Source organism: Sinohyriopsis cumingii, unplaced genomic scaffold, assembly GCF_028554795.1.
Source record: "Sinohyriopsis cumingii isolate HCF-2022 unplaced genomic scaffold, ASM2855479v2 utg001460l, whole genome shotgun sequence".
NCBI classification, from domain to species: domain Eukaryota; kingdom Metazoa; phylum Mollusca; class Bivalvia; order Unionida; family Unionidae; genus Sinohyriopsis; species Sinohyriopsis cumingii.
The window spans coordinates 1463252-1482873 of NW_028316002.1; the positions used below are offsets into that span (position 1 = coordinate 1463252).

General features: G+C 34.4%; 1 protein-coding gene across 2 annotated transcripts in view; it reads right to left on the bottom strand.

Moving 5' to 3' along the window:
- Nucleotides 1-528: 528 nt before the first annotated feature.
- The window catches only part of LOC149772474 (stAR-related lipid transfer protein 7, mitochondrial-like), a 40319-nt gene continuing 21225 nt past the window's right edge, over nucleotides 529-19622 (bottom strand). For both annotated transcript variants that reach the window (XM_089947770.1, XM_089947771.1), the window contains exons 5-8: nucleotides 13455-13499; nucleotides 9897-10034; nucleotides 8162-8246; nucleotides 529-2820 (exon numbers count right to left, since the gene is read on the bottom strand). In XM_089947770.1, coding sequence (XP_089803896.1) covers nucleotides 2660-2820; nucleotides 8162-8246; nucleotides 9897-10034; nucleotides 13455-13499 — 429 coding nt within the window. In that variant the 3' untranslated portion in view covers nucleotides 529-2659. The remainder of the gene's footprint in view (nucleotides 2821-8161; nucleotides 8247-9896; nucleotides 10035-13454; nucleotides 13500-19622) is intronic.

Consider the following 19622-nt stretch of genomic DNA (forward strand, 5'->3'; position numbering starts at 1 on the left):
TAACAATTTTTCAATCATAATGCTCTACGGTGTCTGCAAGTTTATAGTGATGTCTAGCACTGGGGCATCATGCTGCAGACATGTAGCATGATGTCCCACCTAGTCACATTATCCTGACACCAGGCCGACCAGTCCTAACACTAACGTCTTAATGCTGAGTGCCTAGTGAGGCAGCTGTTAGTACCATTTTTAAAAAGTCTTTGGTATGACTCGGCCGTGGTTCAAACCCACAACATCCTGCTTCCAAGGCTGATGCTCTAACCATTAGGCCACCGGAGTGGTGTGGAAATGTGTCACACTTGCATCTGTCCTCACAACAATATGTTTATACTGTCACTAAACAAAATTACTGATGTCTCAGCAGTCTTTCTGAGATGAAACAAGAAATGCCTAGCATTGGACAATAATCAGAGACAAAATATTCCTACATGTTAACTATTCTTGATTTGAATTCTTTCGTACATAAGACCCCATAAATGTCAATGCAAATTTCATTTTCTGCAAGTTGTGAGATTATAACAGTATACATTCTTCCTTTCAATAATTTTATTTCTGGCAATCTGTTACTGAGAAAAATAATTACAAAAATGCAGCATGCATATAAACTCTTGAAACAAACATGAATTATGTACAATTTAGAGTGTTCAAAATAATTCTGCTATCACTCAATGATCATCTCATTAACTGCATTGACTCATGTTCCTTAGAAAATGGACTCTATGGAAACAGTGTGTGCTTCAAGCATCTTCTTCACAGAAAAAAATGCCCATGATGATATTACTGTTGTTACGGAATATGTAAGACTGAACACTCATCATGCAACTGATATACTTTTATGTTCCTTACAAATTTTAATAAGAGTTCCTTGAAGGAACTGATGATTTGCTGACTGAAAAGAATTTCCAGGAATCCAAGAAAAGACCAACAGTTTTCATGTGCCTTGGGTTGAAACATCTGATGATCATACTGGATGAAAATGTAAGCACCATTTTCATTTAGGACCAGGCAGAGACCTTAAGAATGTAAACTGAAATTCTCAGCGTATACTAAAAATCTCATGTAAACTGCATCATGGGATTTTCTCTTTGTTGAAATTTGTTCAATTTCTGCTCTAAAGTTGTAGAGAAGTCATTTGATCATGGACTGAAATCACTAGTAAATATTTGATATCCCTCTGTGACCAGATGTTTTCTGCCAAGTTTGGTCTCAATCTGTTAAGCAGTTTTCAAAACTTGTTTTAAATGTTTTTCTGTATTCAGCAATGGTAGCAATATTTGATAGTGATAACAGTTGTACAAAACTGAAAGAGTCCCAGGATGCTGTTTAATTTTATCAAATTCTGGCAGGTGGTTTTTGTGTAAAAGTTGTTTAAAGGTGTTTCTATTTTTAGTAATGGTGACAATATTTGACAGATCAACATCATATGTAGAAGCTTAACAGATCTCCATGCTCTCAAAATTTGGAAAGATTTATTCAGCATTTTTTGTTATTCAAGTATGTAAAGTTTTAGTAAAGTAGTCTGTTTTTGACAGCTGAATGGCATCATTTGCAAAAACCTGAAAGGTCTTCATGCCAGGAAATGTTAAGTTTGGTCAGATTCTATGAAGTGAGTTTGGAAAAGCCATTTATTCTATTTTTAGTAATGGTGGCCATATTTGATAGTGATTGGCATTGTTTGTACAGAACTAAAAGGTCTTAATGCCAGGATTTTTTTAAATGTAAAATTTGATCAAATTATTTTGAATGATTTTGGAGAAGTTGTTTAAATGTTTTTAGATTTTAGTAATGGCATCCATATTTGATGACAGATCCGCATTAAAAAGGACTACACATTCTTTGATAATTAAGAAAGTAATTGTCCTTTTAAAATTTGTTAGATCCAAATAAAATTAAATCATCCAAAAATAATACTCATTTAAAAAGGATAAAATAAAGTACACGTGTTTTAATGTTACTAAGTGGACATTTCCTTTTTTAAAATATAAAACTAAAAATCAGGTTTAAATAAAAACAATTGTTCTCATACTTTAAAATGGGTACTGTCCTGCTGAACTACACAATTGGCAGCTGGTGATGTAATCTGACTGTAGAATTTAACAAACTGCTGTGGGTAATTAAGTCTTTCAGACATGGAGTAGGTCAGTGGTTAGTGCACCAGATTTGTGACTGAAAGGGTGCAGGTTTGCATCTTACCATCAGATCAGCTGGGTTGTGTGTTCATAGGCAAGGCACTTTACACTTATTGCCATGGCACTCAAAGAATCATTTATATGTTTCATGTGGATCTCAATGCAAAAGAGCAAGCAGATATTATGATGGCAAACCAAAATCTTCTGACTGAAAAAAAAGCAAAGAGCTTCTGCTATACTTTCACTGTTCAAAACTGTTGTTTTTGTTAGTTTGGATTGTTGTTCAACATCACAAATCATTCAGCTGGACTGTTATCAAATGCCACACAAAGAGGATCTCTGTGACACATGTTTTTGTACATTCAATGAAGATAACTACGAATAGAAATAATAAATATATATATAGTTCAATTTCTCCTCCAACTGCATTTTTGCAGAAACTATTTCTCATCAGGAATTTAAGAGATAATGGTCAAGGGACACAGATTATACCCCCCCCCACGGTTTCGAAGCTTTAAGATCAGGTCAGTTTAGTAATACTGCCGCTGTTCAAAACTGTTGCTGCTGTTGTTGTAGTCAGACTGCTCTGTGGCAACTGATGTAGAAGAGACTTGTGGATGAGAGGAGCATCCTGCCTGCTTATGAAGATCTCTGGCTGCTACATGAAGCTTTTCAACAAAGTCTGGCACACCTTTAAATAAAAAAAACCCCACTAAATAATTACTATAACAATGACATTATCTGATTGAATAATTATTATCACAATGGCAATATCTGACTGAAACATTTTCTGTTTCAGATATTACTGAAACAAAAATATTCATTTTTATCAAAATCCAGTGGAACCCTGCTATAACATGATAATTGGGGCCCAAAAAATTAGACTGCAATAATATCGGGGTCGCATTAATGTGGGGTTTTATAATATTTTACTTTTTTCAGAGAACAACTCATTCGCACATATACGTGTATTCATGTCTAATGTGTATGATGAATAGGATATCAACACTGTTTACTACTGTGTGGTCATGGCATGCAGTTCATCTATAATGCATGTAATTCCATTGAAAAAGTGCACACAGATTTACAATATTCAATATTTTGTTCCCCAGACCATTGTATCTTAATTCAACATACACAACCAAGCAGCAGACAATGCGATGGTTGATAAAAGATTCTCACAGTTTGATAAACATCAAAAAATGAAAGCCGCCAGGATATTCGCCTTCAGTTGACTAGTAAATAATGTAAGCTTTATTAACTGGAAATTGAATGGGTATGAAATTGTACGTGCCAAGCCATGATCGTATTAGATTCAAAATTTGTACGCGAACTCTTCCCCAAAATGATAATAAACTTTTTACACCTTATTTCTCGTACTTTAAAAAAAAGGGTATTTTCCTGGGTACGAGAAAAATACACGTACATGTATTTAAAATTTCAGGAACCATGCCACGATCGTATTATATTCGAATTCATACACAATCTCTTCCCCAAAATGATAATAATTTTTGGCACAAAGTGCAGAGAACAAATTGTGTTTCTGAACTTGCTTTTCCATATCGGTAAAATAGTTTTTATAAAAAATAAGAAATTAATAACGAGTTCATAAGAAAACCCCATACACAGTTAAAACCTGAGAACTAAGCGCAGTAGGCCAACAATGGTCACGAGTCACTTTTATAAAAGAAAATTACAGTTGAATGCATGTAAGATTTCATACCCTTTTAGTTTCCAGCTAATAAAGCAGACATTATTTTCTGGTCAACTGATTGCGTCTAATAACACCGACAAGCCCAGCAAACATCTTGGCGGCTTTTGTATTTTGATGTTTATTAAACTGTGAGAATCTTTTATCAACCATCGCATTGTCTGCTGCTTGGTTGTGTATATAGTTAAAGAAAAACATGCTAGCTATTGTTTGAGCAATGATTGTATACAGAATTAATTAAAGACCATCACAAAGATGACTTACTGACTTTACTCATGGACCAGTAATAAGTAAGATTTCCGATAATGTTTATTTTAGCATAACACTTCAAGAACCTGGTGATATTGTTAAATTTCAGAAGCTACGACATGATCGTATTATATTAAAAATCATATGCGAACTTTTCCCCAAAATGATAATAACTGTTTTACACTATTCTCGTACTTAAAAATAATGTTCTTTCCCGCTGTGAGAAAAATACACAAACATGTATTTAAAATTTCAGAAACCACACCATGATCATATTAAATTGGAACTCATATGCTATCTCCTCCCCATAATGATAATACATTTTTTATACACTATTTGATGTACTTTGAACAAAAAATATTTTTTGATGTGTGAATGAATATACAAAATTTCAGGAGCCACGCCACGACCGCATTATATCTGAATTTGCGTTATAGTGGGATTGCACTGTACATACATTTCAAGTTAAACACCATGTTAATAAGATCAACAGTACAGTGTACAGTGGAACCCCGCTATAACGCGATAATTGATGTCCAAAAATTTGGTTTGCATTAATATCGGGGTTGCGTTAATGCGGGGTTTTACAGTATTTTACTTTTTTCCGAGAACAACTCATTGGCATATGATAATACATTTTTTATACACTATTTCATGTACTTTGAACAAGAAATATTTTTATCATGTGCAAATATACGAAATTTCGGGAGCCACACCACGACCGCGTTATATCCAAATTTGCGTTAAAGCAGGGTGGGTTATAGCGGGGTTGCACTGTATCTCTCTTACAAAACAAATTTCTAGTCATTATATTATATTCAGAAAGCCTTTTGCTCTCAAAAAAATAATAATAATACTGTCTGGAAATTAAATTCATGACAGATGATGTATACAGCATGAGTGATCACGAGCTAACCACAAATACTTAACCTACATTAGTAAAGCATAAAATGTATGTCATATCAACCTTCTTTGGTTGTAAGGGTGTGGTACTAATCAAGATGCATACATTCATCTAGATAGATGATTCTGTCAATTTTTGTGTTACGTGTTTAGGCTCTAATAAACAGTAAAAAAAGAAAGAGTGAAAACAAAAAGCTTTGAAATATTTGACAAATAATTCATTTCCCTGGAAAAACACCGCAAAAATGAAAAAATAAGAACTTACAGTTTTAAGAATCAAATCCAAAAATAATCCACGAATGAAATTTTAGATGTCACAGTACTGAAATGTTCTAATGAATTTAAGTTCAAGTTCCGACGAAATATCCAAGATGGAAAGCGAAGACTTATACTGTATCCTTTATGGTGCTGTATTGTCTACATTTCTTTTTTTTAATTCCACAGTCAATAATATTCCAGTGTTTGAATTTCCAAATAAAATTTACAGAAATGTCTTTGTCCAAGAATTCTGTATGAGCACTAAAATATTTCCAGGAAAAAGAATTAATCTTTTAGAATCCAAATAATTTGAATAAAAATTAACATATAACTCCAAACTGCCACAACAGACACTTTCCAGTGTAAAGAAAAAAGCCCAACTGAGACAGATCTCTATAGATATCGGTATATAACCAGACTACTGAACAATTTCACATAACCCAGAATTATGAAATATAGGCTGTTTACATGTTTTAAAAAATCGCGTACTCCAAGTATGACCTTGATAAAAAACAATAATTTTACTCGAGAATAAAATAAAAATAAATAGTAGTTTACTTGTCTCAGTGATTTCTGAATCAAGGTCGGGAACTAAGTGAGAAACAGAAACTGCTTCTATTATTAGGTATTTATGAAAAGATCCAGATCAAACTGAATTTTCTGGAAAATATCAAATTCCTAATAAACAAAATTACATTACACTGACATGTAATGAATTTTTTTTTAAACTTACAAAAAGACAATTAAATTAAATCAAATATACATAACACAATGAACAGAACATGAGAAACGGTGTTTCCCTTTACCCTCATGAGTACTTCAGAGACCCCCATTTTTTCATTACAAAAGTTTGCTTTATCACTTAGTTTGACGCCCAGTTCAGACACCAAGGGTATTTTTTTCTCTCAGTCTGGCATGCCTAGGGGATACAATGATGAAATCAACTTGAAACAAAACTGAACCAACACTAATGCAGGAGTGGTGTTCATAAAGGTCACACTGACAAGGTGATAATATGGTCAAGTTACTCTCATTAAGATGCATCCACATATATGGTGTAGGCAAAATACAGTCCAGAGGTTATACATAATGTATAAATTGCTGAAAATTCAAGTTACTTAGGCAAGAAATTTAGGCAATATTAAGTTTTTGTATGACTGAGTTACTTCCTCAGAGATGCAGTCCCAAACCAATTTTCTTGAGTGTTACAATCAGGCAGCTAAAAATATAAAAGTCACACGGGCACAAAATGGCTAACACTGGCCGAGTTGTGGCATTGTCACATGTGTGTGAGTGTGTGATTTGGATTTGTAATGTAGCTTCAACAATTTTTCCGTCATATCGCTATGATATCTGCAGTGTGGCAGTTTATAGTGATGTCTAGCACTGGGGCATCATGCTGCAGACATGTAGAATGATGTCCCACCCAGTCACATCATTCTGACACCAGGCCAACCAGTCCTAACAATAACCTCTTTATGCTGAGTGCCTAAGGAGGCAACTGTTAGTACCATTTTTATAGGTCTTTGGTATGACTCAGCTGGGGTTCGAACATGTGACCTTCTGCATCTGAAGTGGATGCTGTAACTACTAACCCACTGGAGCAGTCTGTATTGTTAAATGTATATACATAAATTTTCAAACATGTAGGTAAAATTAGGTCCAAGATTTTCAAGGCAGCTAAAAATAAAAAATGTCAACTGAGCATAAAAATCAGGTCACAATGACCTAAATTTGGAATGGCTGAGTTACTCATGTCAAGAAATATCTACTAATCGATTCTGATGTGGCGGTGAAACAAGGTCCATAATGTTGAGTGTGTAATGAAAAGGTTTGCTACAAAAAGTAAAATGTCATTCAAGCATGAATAACAGTGACCTAGGTTTGGTAAGTTTCAGTTACTTTATCTGAGATGCAATCACATACCAATTAGTGTAGGTGGAAAAACATCCAAGATATTGGGTCTGTAAGAAGAAACGGATAGCTGAAAATACAATCATCAAGCATGGAAACTAGGTTATATCAACTCAGTAGTGTTACGCCTGAATTGTTTTCATCAAGATATATCTACATATAACATTTCAACAGTGTATGTGAAATAGGGTTCAAATTTTTAAGGATGTTATGAACAAACAAAGAGCTAAAAATACAAAAGTCACTCAAGTTTGAAAATGTCGAACTGACCTAGTTTTGGTACAGCAGAGTTACTGACACTGACATGGTGAGATAGGATCCAAGATACTCAGGAAGTAATGAAAAGGTGAAATACAAAAGCAAATCGAGCAAGCAAGCATGTCACATCTGCGAAGTTTCATTATGAAGGAACAACTTTTTCTTTGATTCACCCCTATACAATTGAAATAGGATCAGAGATATTCAAGGTGTAAAAGAACAAATTAACACAAATGAATTGGCAAATGGTTATATCCCTTCCCAACTTTGTTGATTTGGTGATAATAAAAGAAAATCTAATATGAACTCTAACCTTTATTTTGCAATTCCTGGCTTCCAGTTAATGGTAGTTTCTTCTAAACCAATATCACTCACATTCTTTAGGGTACAAATCCATTACTACAAAACTTAAGACTTAACAACAACAACAACATTAATAGGTGAGAAACCCTAGATTGATTCTATATTGAAAAATGGGGGGGGGGAATGATTCCAAACACTGAGGGAAAAATAGTGAACTTTGTAACTTAAGGTGAGATTTCACAAAGCAAACCAAAATCAGGGCTTGAAAACATCTACATATCTACAATTTCACTAGACTGTTTCAATTAAAATGAAGTTTTATAAATTAAGAGTAAATCCTGAAGAAATGTGTCATAGAATACATCCAAAGTACAGGTTTTTAAAGGCATATATAGCTACAGGTAACAAAAGTCCTCTAAGTTACAAAGGCACATACCTTTCTTGGCCATCCAATTGTATGCCACAGCAGGGAATGCAGACTGCGGATCATCACAGTAAGTCATGACATAGTCAAACCCATTCTGGGATGAAAAAGAAAAAAAAAATCTTAATAAATACTACAAGTACTAAATTTGTTAAGCTAGTAAATTTACCACATGCAATTTTTATTAGTCAATTATTCAATGTCCATTATCTTGCATTCCCATGTCCTTACACTGGAAAAATTATTTTCAATTCAACTTTGTAAAAAAGTACATAGTTCCGAATATTTAACAATTTACAATAAATTTAAAATAATCTGGTTTCACATCTTGCTTCCTCAAGAAATACTGCACTCCTGCAGAACATTTACACTTTTATTTGTACACCTTCAACAAAGACAACTTCCTTGGAAAACTCAGTTGCAACTGTCAACATTGAAGATATTTATCATAATAAATTTCTAAAATATAAAATTAGAAGGGGAATGAATGTTATTCATCAATAAGAATCCCTCAAAGGGACTAACACTCTATTGGCCAAAGAGAGTTTTGAGGAGTTTGAGATATAAACCATTTCTTCCTTTCAAGTACGGATTGTGGAAACCATCTCTACTATTCCACAGGTACAATTTTTTTCTCAAATTAGCTGCTGTGGTGTAAATAATGAATGTCCGATTGACACATTATAATTTAGGACCAAGTAGACATCATTAAAAGTCTTTTAGAAAAATCTCATCCTGGATGTCTGTGTGACATCCTTTTCAGGTGGCAGCCATACTGGATGTCAGCAGGAACACCTTTCTCATTTAGGGACAAATAGATATCAAAAGATGTTCAGTCAAAACCCTATGTTGGGGCCTGAAGTGGACAAGAGGTCTAAAGCGCTCACTATTCAGGATCACTGCCATCTCATCTGTCTGCGTGGGTTCGTGTCTCAAGCTCGGCTAACTTGGGTACGTTAGAAAGCTTGCCAGTAGCTTCTTGTGGGTCAGTGGTTCTTCCCCCACCAATAATACTGGCCATCATGTATAGCCTATCTTGTGCTGAAAAATGGCGTTAAACCCTACAAGAACAACAACAACAACAAAACCCTATGTTAAAATGACCATCAATTCTGGACAAGTAGCAATAATGTAAAAAGCATGCTGGTGAAAAAACCCAACTTGATTTAGCCATTCATTTGTGATAGTAGAGATAATATTTTGCCAAGGTGCACATACTGAGGGTCAGTTTGCATCATTTTCATTTAGGACCAACTAGACACCATAAAAAAATCTTCTAATGAAAACCCCATGCCAAAATGATTTTCCTTTTAAGAAGAGTAGCAATAATGAGAATTTCAAGATGGCTACTATGGTGGCTGTACTGGCTGTCAGATTGGTACCATTTTATCAACAACAATACATTATAAGAAATCAGCTTGTGAAACCCCATGCTGATATGACTTCTATTTTAGGGGAGTAGAAATAACAAAATTTTCAAGATGGCCACCACAGTGGTCAAAAATGGATACAAGATTCAAACCATTTCCATTTAGGACCAACTAGACTATGGGATGAATGTATGTATAAAGTTTAATTACACTCCTTTAGGAGCAGTGGCAATAACAAACTTGTGCTAATGATGGACTGACAAAATACCGTCTCATAAGCTCATTTGGTTTATCACCTGTAGAGTTCAAAATATGATATCTACGTCACAGCATGTGCTAATGCTTACAGCTTACTCAAGAACAGGTGGACTGCTTACCTCATCAAAAGATTTGTGTGGGCGTATAACCATCATGGACTGGTACATGCTGACTCTCACATACATGTTGTTAACTGGACACTTTGGATGGTCAATAGCTTGAGACATTACTACCATAATGTTCTTATTGGTATCTACCTGAAAGGTGAGAAAAATAAAAACTATCATAATCTTGATTATAGACTTGCTCTCCCACTTTTTAAAATTGACATATATAGTACAGGTGTCATGAACCACTGCATCAACGATGTCATTATTTATTTATTTAATCATATAAAAATGAATACAAGATTTTATGCTATTAGCTGAAATGAATTTAGAGCAAAAACATTCAAGACTATGTTTTTTAAACTGGAACCATATATACTATCCTTGAGTAACACTATTTTATCAGCTAGTGAGGCAGCCACATTTTATGTAATATCAGCACAGTGGTCATTTATGACAAAAGAGACACCAGTAGAAGATTTTTGGTGAAAATCCTATGCCAGTATGACCATCCATTCAGGGCTGTTCCATTTAAGCATACGTGGTACTCAGAAATCATATTCCAATATGACTATCTATTCAGATCTGTTCCATTTAAACACACATGGTACACAGGAAAGTCTCTTTTGTTTTTACAGATATGTCAAGAAACCCTGGTTACTCATACAGTTCATATGAAAACTATGCAAAAACTGTATACTGTATCCACTGTGTCCCATTTTACTGAACATCCTCAGGAGAATTAGTGAGAAGATTTTTCAATATGTTTGTTGTGTCAGCCATACAGAAAGTCTGCAGGGTACCTATTTCATTAAGGACAAACTTGATACCGTTAGAAAACTTTGATCAAAAACATACATGTCAACCCCTGGTGAGGAAAAAGTATAATCCAAGTGGACAGAAAGAGTAACCCAAGCAGAAAAAAGAGTAATCCACATATAACATGATAAAAATGCAATGAACATATGTAAAAAATGATTTTGTTTTTATCCATCTGGACTTTTAACATGAATTACTGCTTCAAGTTTTCACATGTAACTCTTTGAGTTTTAAAAAGTAACAGACTCTCATATTGCATTTCAAAACACTTTGTACCAGCTGAAACTATGAATGTTTTGCACACCAGCAGAGTACTATGTGCTGGGTTACAGAGCTTGGATCTGAATTCAGTTTTATTTTTGTTAACAATACTGAACAATCTCTCATAGTCAGCATTAAAATGGTAAAAAACCAATACTCGTTTCATAACCTGACAAAGAAGACGAAATTTATATTTTCCAGTTATTGGGTCTCTTTTAGCTGGGAAATAAGATGAAATGAATCAACTCTGTCCGCACGAAGTACATTGTCAGGTAGAGTACCAACCTGATACTTCAGGAGTTTTTCTAATTTATCAGCAGCCTTTCCTGCAGCATGGTGCATTATATGACAGAGACAACCTGATATGTACAATGATGAAGACATTTTTCAAAATACAGAATGCAACTCCTTTATGAATTCCAGTCATCACTGATGCATTATCAAGCAAATAAAAAAATGTTTTCTCCAGTGGAATCAACTGTTTATTCTGGTAATGAAAGAAAAGACCGCTAGAGCTTTGCCCTTTTCATTGTCAAAGTCTCTTAAACAGACTGGGTACAACTTTTTGTCATAATCACTACTCCTCTCTGTTGCAATACTAAACAGCCCAATTTTCATGGCTTCTGCAAATTTAAGTGAAGTATTTTCTGCTAAACACCTAACAATATTAGATGATTTTGTTCTTGCACATGCATATTTTCTGCAACTTTGGAATCAGGAAACATCCGTTTGAACAAAGGACCAATGTAGTCTTCTATCGCTAGGGGTAGTCTGTGTTCTATTAAGAACTCTGTAGATAATGCCGCTGCATTTATATAATTCGTGTCCACAATTTTGTTCTGCTGTAAAAAAGAAGTCACCTTAGAATTGCAGTTCAATATTAAAATTCTTTCCACACAGCATGTAATTCAAATATTCATTTCTGAATCGGTTTTTTGTCTTTTCCAAATCCATCTGTGAAACTATTTAAAAAATATTTTTGCTCTAACACACACATCGACTAGAATAAATCTGACTTGACTTTTACCGCCAAATACATACAGACTGGTTCTGTACCAGATATGAATTAAAACAAAGAGTCTGTGAGTAAAGATTGAAAGTTAGAAAACCAGTCTGTCCTCTCCAAATAAGCCATACATCTGCTATAAATAGAAACCGAGGTCAAAAGTTGAAAGCAGAAACCAGCATGTTTCTTGGAAATAGGGCAGCTGCTATAAAACTGGATAATAAATGTCTCTCTTGGTTTAAACACTTCCTTATACCCCAAAACAGGCATAGCAGACATGTTGTTTTATCAAGATCTTTCATGTGATACACCATATTTCTTGCTAACAAGTCAAGTTCAGAAGAGTGCTAAAGCTGCTAGAATTGATAGTTCGGATGGGACAGAGGCTAAGTGCAAGAAAGTGTGCAATGATTAGCTTAGTGTTTGGAATAAGTCCTTATTTAGATTGACAAAATTCAGTATCACTCTGATGGACGAACAAGAGCTATTTAAGAGGTACATTGACTGACCATACCATATTTTTTTTTAAATGCCCCTTGCCTTAGCTCGGTTAGTTCTAGTGCTGTAGCGAAATGTATTCATCAATACATCAGTAGCTAGACCTAGTTTTGATATCAATTACATTGACAAACAAACTCTTGCCCATTCACAAGCATATGTTTAGATAGCTGACTGACCATTAACCCTTTTCCGAGTAAGGTAGCAACTGTCAATTTCCTGCATGATATCCTTTGATGATAAAACATACAAACATGTGTTTTAAGATCAGAATCGGTGATCTGGATATATATTAACTGCCTCTTGTACACTATTTCATCATAAAATTAGTTTGAAACTGTAAGTGAACCTGTAGGCCTAACGGGAAATAATGGCGGACTTCGCTAAGTCTGGGATGTACCAGTTAATTAGATTGTCTGTTTTCGTAAATCATCGGGCAAATATTTTCAGAAAAATATGCAAATTACTGAAAGCAAAGCTAAGGTATTAGTTTATTAAAGATTTAACTTTAAAATGCAAATTATGTAGATCAGAAATGTATGGGACAATGCTATGTTGTGGTATTTGTGAGATGCACTTTAAGGTCTAAGCTGTTTTCCGACTTGACATGTATTTGCGAAAACACGGGGGAAAAATAACAGCAAATCAAAAACTATTTAACCATTGCTTAAAATTATTACAAGGACGTAGACAAATAAATAAACCATAAATCTGAAATCCTGCCAATAGACTGCTGTAATGAAGCTATATTAAAGTGAGTGATTACATTATGAAAACCTCTCCATCTAAAAATAGATGCACTCACGTCTGTGTTGATTCTATAGGAAAGAAGGGACTGCAACTTTTGATGGTGGGACTCCTATTTTTACCAAAATGGGAGTCCTGGACTTCTAGTTTTAAAATCCTAGCGAGACCTCTGCATATATCCTGAAATTTGCAATTTTCCTGTGAAAAGCGTAAAATAAAAAGTTTTCATTCTAACTTACCGCATAGCGTCTAACATAGACATAATCTCTGCTGTACATAGGATACTGAAATAGAAAGAAATTGTACAGTAAACCATCAGTGTAATGAACCTCACTATTATGAAATCCATCATATATTGAACAACCCACAATGGTCCCCAGTCAGAGTACTTATACATATCAAGAGAATACTTTATTATAATGAAAGCCTCAATATAATGAAATTTTTCATTTTAACTCCAACTGTTCCTTATAGTGAGAGAGTACTGTGTTCATCAACAAACACAATAAATTAGTACAAATATAAATTAAACTGACTAGAACTTTACTATTATGTTACACAGAGTGATTCCTCATGAATGTTTTGAGATCATTATCTCTGAAATACACTCCTCTGTTACTGGATTAGAGGCTTTTGTCAGATAACTGACCAGATGCCCTATGAAATTTAAAGGCATTGTTTGGTTCAGTGCAAGAAAGGATCTAATCCTTATGACTTCTTGCCAAAGGTAATTTAATGAATCTGTGTAAATGAAGAATTCTTGTACAATAATCTCCCAGCAGGAACTTTTTTAAACAAAAAAAATCCCCATTGTAAATCAGAAATAAATCTTCAGAAACAATAAACAGTTTATTTTTCCTCAGTCAAGTTGCTACTCTCTTCATGGCAGTATGTATGTAGTGTTCATTTCAGGTGGTGCCACTGACCCTTACTTTTTATTTTGGCACAAGATATTTACTTCTAAAGCATCTTTTGGGTGTATAAAACTGACCCCCCAAAAATGTAGGGTTTTCTTGGGGCTGGGGGGGGGGATAAAACTTACTTTAATTATGTCACAAGTATTAAAATTTACCTTTATGCAATGGAAATACCTTGTCCATGTAAGATACACCAACTCCTTCTTCTAGAGAATATCTTAGGAAATATGTATCAACTAAGTCTGACATATGTCATCGACCTGTGCACTATGGCTTATCTTTATTCTTTTCAGGATGTTTTACTAAGGAATGACATCAAACTGGGGTGGGAGAAGGGCATCCAATGGAAACATTAAACCTGGCTGACCAAGGAAACCGAATTTTAATACTTACTGAAATTTACAATTCTTCCTCAACTGACAAACATGCAGTTTGTTTTTTTAATGCAAAACCAGAAGATGATCTTAAGTGCAAGACTGAAATCTCACTCAAAGGTTCATATTGTGTTTTTGTTAGGGGCCAAAAAACACATGAAAGGTTCCTTCTTGGTGGCAATGATCAAGACACTGGACTCTATGGCCTGAAGTACTTTCTAAGACCCACCCAGTGAGGATCTAAGCTAATGGACTGACCTTTGGAGAATTTAGGTGTGTTTGAAGAGCAGCACTATAACCTTCTTGATTGTAGATTTTGTAGGTCTCTCCTCCAAGACAAAGACTAGAAAATCTGCTACTGCAGCTAGAAAGGGTCAGTTGGGAATAGTAAATTTCCAAGTCCACCATGTGCCTACAATTTTCCACTTTGCATTATAGACCTTTGATGTAGAAAGTTGCTTGACCTGGATGATGCAATAGGTAACTCGATGATAAACAGTATGAGGAGGTCACTAAACAAAGACCTTTGTGGCCACAGAGGTACAGTCAGGATGATCTGTCCTGATCTTGTACAGTACTTGTTGAGTCAACCTGAAAAGTGGGAATGCATAAACAATGAAATGATCACAGTTGAGTCTGAATGCATCTGCCTCCCAGGTCTGGAATTGGGAAGCATAAAATGTGAGATTGTTGTTAGAGTTTTGTTATACCCAAGTCCACTAGAGGTTTCTCCCATAGAATGAAGAGACTCTGGAACTACCTGATGTAGAGACAACAGATAATACAAAGCAGGTCTGTTTTTAATTCATTACAACAATACAATAAATACTTCCTTAAGTCAGATTTCAAAACACAGTTGGTACTTAATTAGGTTCTCACATAATTGCTTGCAGACATGGATTAGACAGTAGACTGACATTGTTCCTGTTTGAAATTACAAGAGGGTACATTTCTTTTATGATTACCCTTGAACCAAAAGAACTAAAACATGAATTTCACTTGACAAAACATTTTTAATTGGTATTTATTTATCAAAATGAAGACACCAACACATGTTAGTGACATTTTAATAGAGTAAAATTTCACTGAATATTATTATTTACAGTGTATTAAGAAGGTTTGGAAAGAAAATGTTACAAAATATACTTCTTATTAAAAGCTGAAAATTTCATCATCATGATTGAAATTTCTGCGTATTATACACAGCTTTTTGACAACAAAAGAAGTTAACTATCAAGGTTTCATTTACCAGTTCTGACTGCGATCAAATCACATTCAATTCGTGCCAATTTTTTGGTGTACTTTCTTGTAAAAAAAATGGGATCTATGTTAACAACTGTATGCAGAAAACAGTGCTCATATTTATGCTTTGTAAAATATCCATCAGTATTTATACGTGTTTTATTAGTATTTCCCCATCCCACACTGTGCTCAGGGATTCACAAGTTCCACACATAAACACACACATACATACAAAGTAAAGGTGATCTTTCAACTTTAGAATAAGAAACTTTCTGATACTCCAGTGTGAGAATAACAGTGGTGATGTCAAAACTGAAGAATAAAAAATAATAATAAAATTGAACAACTTGTATGTTTGCACTGATGCAAACTCTGCTTTACAACAACTGATAACATAAATAACACAGTAAAATAAAACATGCATTATGTAAGCTAAAGATGTGCAAGATTGATGATGATGATAGTTACAATCATATTATTATTATCATTACTACAAAGGATCAAGACACATCAGGATATAATTGTAACTGTCATCCTTATTATCTCTACTATCATCAGTCATCACTCCTCATCCTCTTTTTTTCATAATTAAAAAAACCAAAAAACTTGACATTTTTGTTAAAGACATTATAAAGTTAGTACTGTTATAAATATATCTGGATAACACAGTAAGTTGTTGTTGTTGTTGTAGTGTTTAACGCCATTTTTCAGCATACGATAGGCTATACATGGCAGCCAATATTAATGGTGGAGGAAGAACCCCGGAAAATCCCAGAAAGAACCACTGACCCACAAGAAGCTACTGGCAAGCTTTCTCACATACCGACACTGGCTGCATCCGAGACTCGAACACATGCAGGCAGAGGTGAGATGGCAGTGATCCGTAACGGAGAGCGCTTTAGACCACTCGGCCACTCGGGGCCCTGATAACACAGTAAGAATTATTGAACTCAATGTGCACTTTACACAGTTGCCATACAAATTTTACACAATTCATGCTATACTTTAACATCAGTATCAATGATCTGAAATAAGTAGAAAAAGTCTAAAATAAGTAGAAAAAAGGTCAGCTTCAAAGGAGTTCAAGGAGATCGCTCTGAACAAAATATGGTATATTCTGAGTGGATAATGAAAAGGTTGAATTTTTTTCTATTGTTTTGCATAAATCAACTTATGAGCTTGAGTACAATTTTCTCAAAATTGTGACCCAATTTTACCTTTCCTGCTGTTGGAATAAACCAAAGTTTCTCTTCCTAAACACAGGCACTTGACAATCTATAAAATGGGGCACTTTCATTCATGTACAGGAGATTAAAATTTTTAATTTTTAATTATGTATTTTTGTTTATGCGTATTCAGGAGAAATGAGGAAATCTCAGCACAAGCAGCCATGAGTGATAACTAACAAAGTACTTTGCTAGCAATGACAGTGATCTCCCTAGATCCAGAAACTGGTGGGCCCATGTAGTGGGCGACTGCAAGCATTGCTTTATAAAGAAATGCAAAATGTGGTAAGAAATATGGCTTCTATAGTGTTCACAAGCTCTACCAATCAGATACAAGATCAGCTTGCTAATATGCATGGACATTTTCATAAGAAAACTCATTTGAAACCTTGACGACATAAAACATATGTACCAATATCTGATCAAAATCTAATCAGAAATGAAGAGTCTAAAAGGTTCACAAACAATTGTTTAATTATCAGATGGCAAATGATGGATGATGCAAGGCCACATCACAAGTTCACTTGGCCTTTGCCCAGGTGATTTTAAGTCATCATTTTGAAACTGAATGGCCCAAATTTAGCATTCACAAGTACATGCCCATAACATGGGGAATTTTTGTTTTTACTAGACACAAGGTTACATACACACATGAACACCCTGTGGGTTGGTATTTGAAGACAGCCTCACTTCCTTATTGATGTCATATGTGGCAATTAGCCTCCAGGGCAATATAGTACATTCTACAGAGCTGATATGGGGAAATACATATTTTGATAGACTTAAGTGCTATATTTGCCATCAGTTACATGTGAAGGGGTATTACTGTATATATATGTACACTGTGTATATATGTTTGCAGACTTCTGAATTTTTGTAAATTTTTACATGTATATATGTATAGTAAATATGATTTGAGCAACGTCTGCTCTTAGCAACCACCTGTAACTTATGGCCAAAACCATTGTGTATGGGTTAATTTTATAATATACATACAACTGCCTACCATGATCTTTAGGCAAAATATATATGTAAATATGCAATAACTGACTGCATTACAATACCAGATATGAACACTAATTTGTATTTAATCTATGGCAATCACAATTGCTAAGGAAGGCCTGCAGGCTAAGTGCAGATTGTTATGAACAAAACTGAAGAATAAAATGGAATTGAGTATAGATCAATGGACAGCATTGTTTCCTACAGACAACAAACTAGATTAAAGTACATACTTCTAACTGCCACTGTAATGCCCAAGTCACACAAATCACTACTACGATTAAACATTCAGGTTTTAAAGCTAATGGTCATATTATTTCTATCTGCTCTGAAAACCAGCCTATCATGTTATGATAAGATCTTAACAGCTGGTTTTCAATCTATAGTCAGTGTAACAACTCACGTTGACTGTTGGTTTTTCGATATTCCAGTTATTAAAACCAAAACACTCAGCTGAAAGTGCCAGTGTCCTCATCTAATCTTTCACTATCGTGTTGGTAACATCCTTTGTTTTTCACATTAATACATTTATTCTGTGGGTGAATTAAGCCTTTGGCTTTTGCCTCTGTACAGATTTATTATGCTTCAAAATGAGTTAATTCCATCTTTTGATTTAATTAGTACACATATATTTATCCAAGGCCTGATTAGAACCACAACATTCATTATTACAATGGATATGTTAGCATCTTCACAAAAATCAATGCAAAAGTTTTATTATAGCCACATAGTCCATGTGAATTTTTTTCCCTAATTTGTGGGGGCTGACCAAGTGATCTAAGTGCTTTTATTTATAGATCAATGACATCTCACTTCTGTCTGCATGGGTTTAGTCTTGGCTCAGCCAAAATATTTTAGAAAACTTGCTGGAAGCTTCTAAGGGTGGGTATTGAATTAAATATCATATTGCCATATATTACAATATTAAGTAAAATGTTTGCAATATTAATGCAATATATTGATTTATGAAATAATTACAGATTACTGTTAATTTATTGAAATAAAATGAATGCAAACTGCAAAAAATTATATAAAATTATTTAATTACATAAGTAAAACACAGTAGAGAAAATGAATAAAATGCAGAACAGTAGTTGCAATCTAACACAGAAATAGAGTTACAATTTAAGTCTTGTCTGAACAGTTCAGTTTGTGATTTACTTTTTGACAAACATAAAATGCATAAAACTGCAGATTGGTATCTTGAACTGCCTTGAAAATCACATGATGTAAATTACTTCATATTTTTTAAAAGAAGATAAGAGCATCAATATGATTTGGTTTTAGGGCTGAATGCTGTGCATTTACTATATCTCCTAAAGTGGAGAACACCCTCTCAGAAGGGACACTTGTTGCTGGGATGCACAATAAGGATTTAGCAAGCTTAGCTAATCTAGGAAATCTCTGCTTGTGATTTTTCCACCATTGAAGAGGATTTGATTTCAAGGGAATTGACAGAAACACTCTATAGTTCTTAAGCTCTTCTTCTAGTTCTTCCATTTGTGTTTTTGAAGTCTCAACACCAGTTAACATTGACATTACCAAGAAGTTCTTGCATGCCAGAACAAGAGATATCTTAATCTATCATATCACTCTGACCAATGTCTGACTTGAACTTCTTGCAAACTGGCTGAGCATCCTTTGCA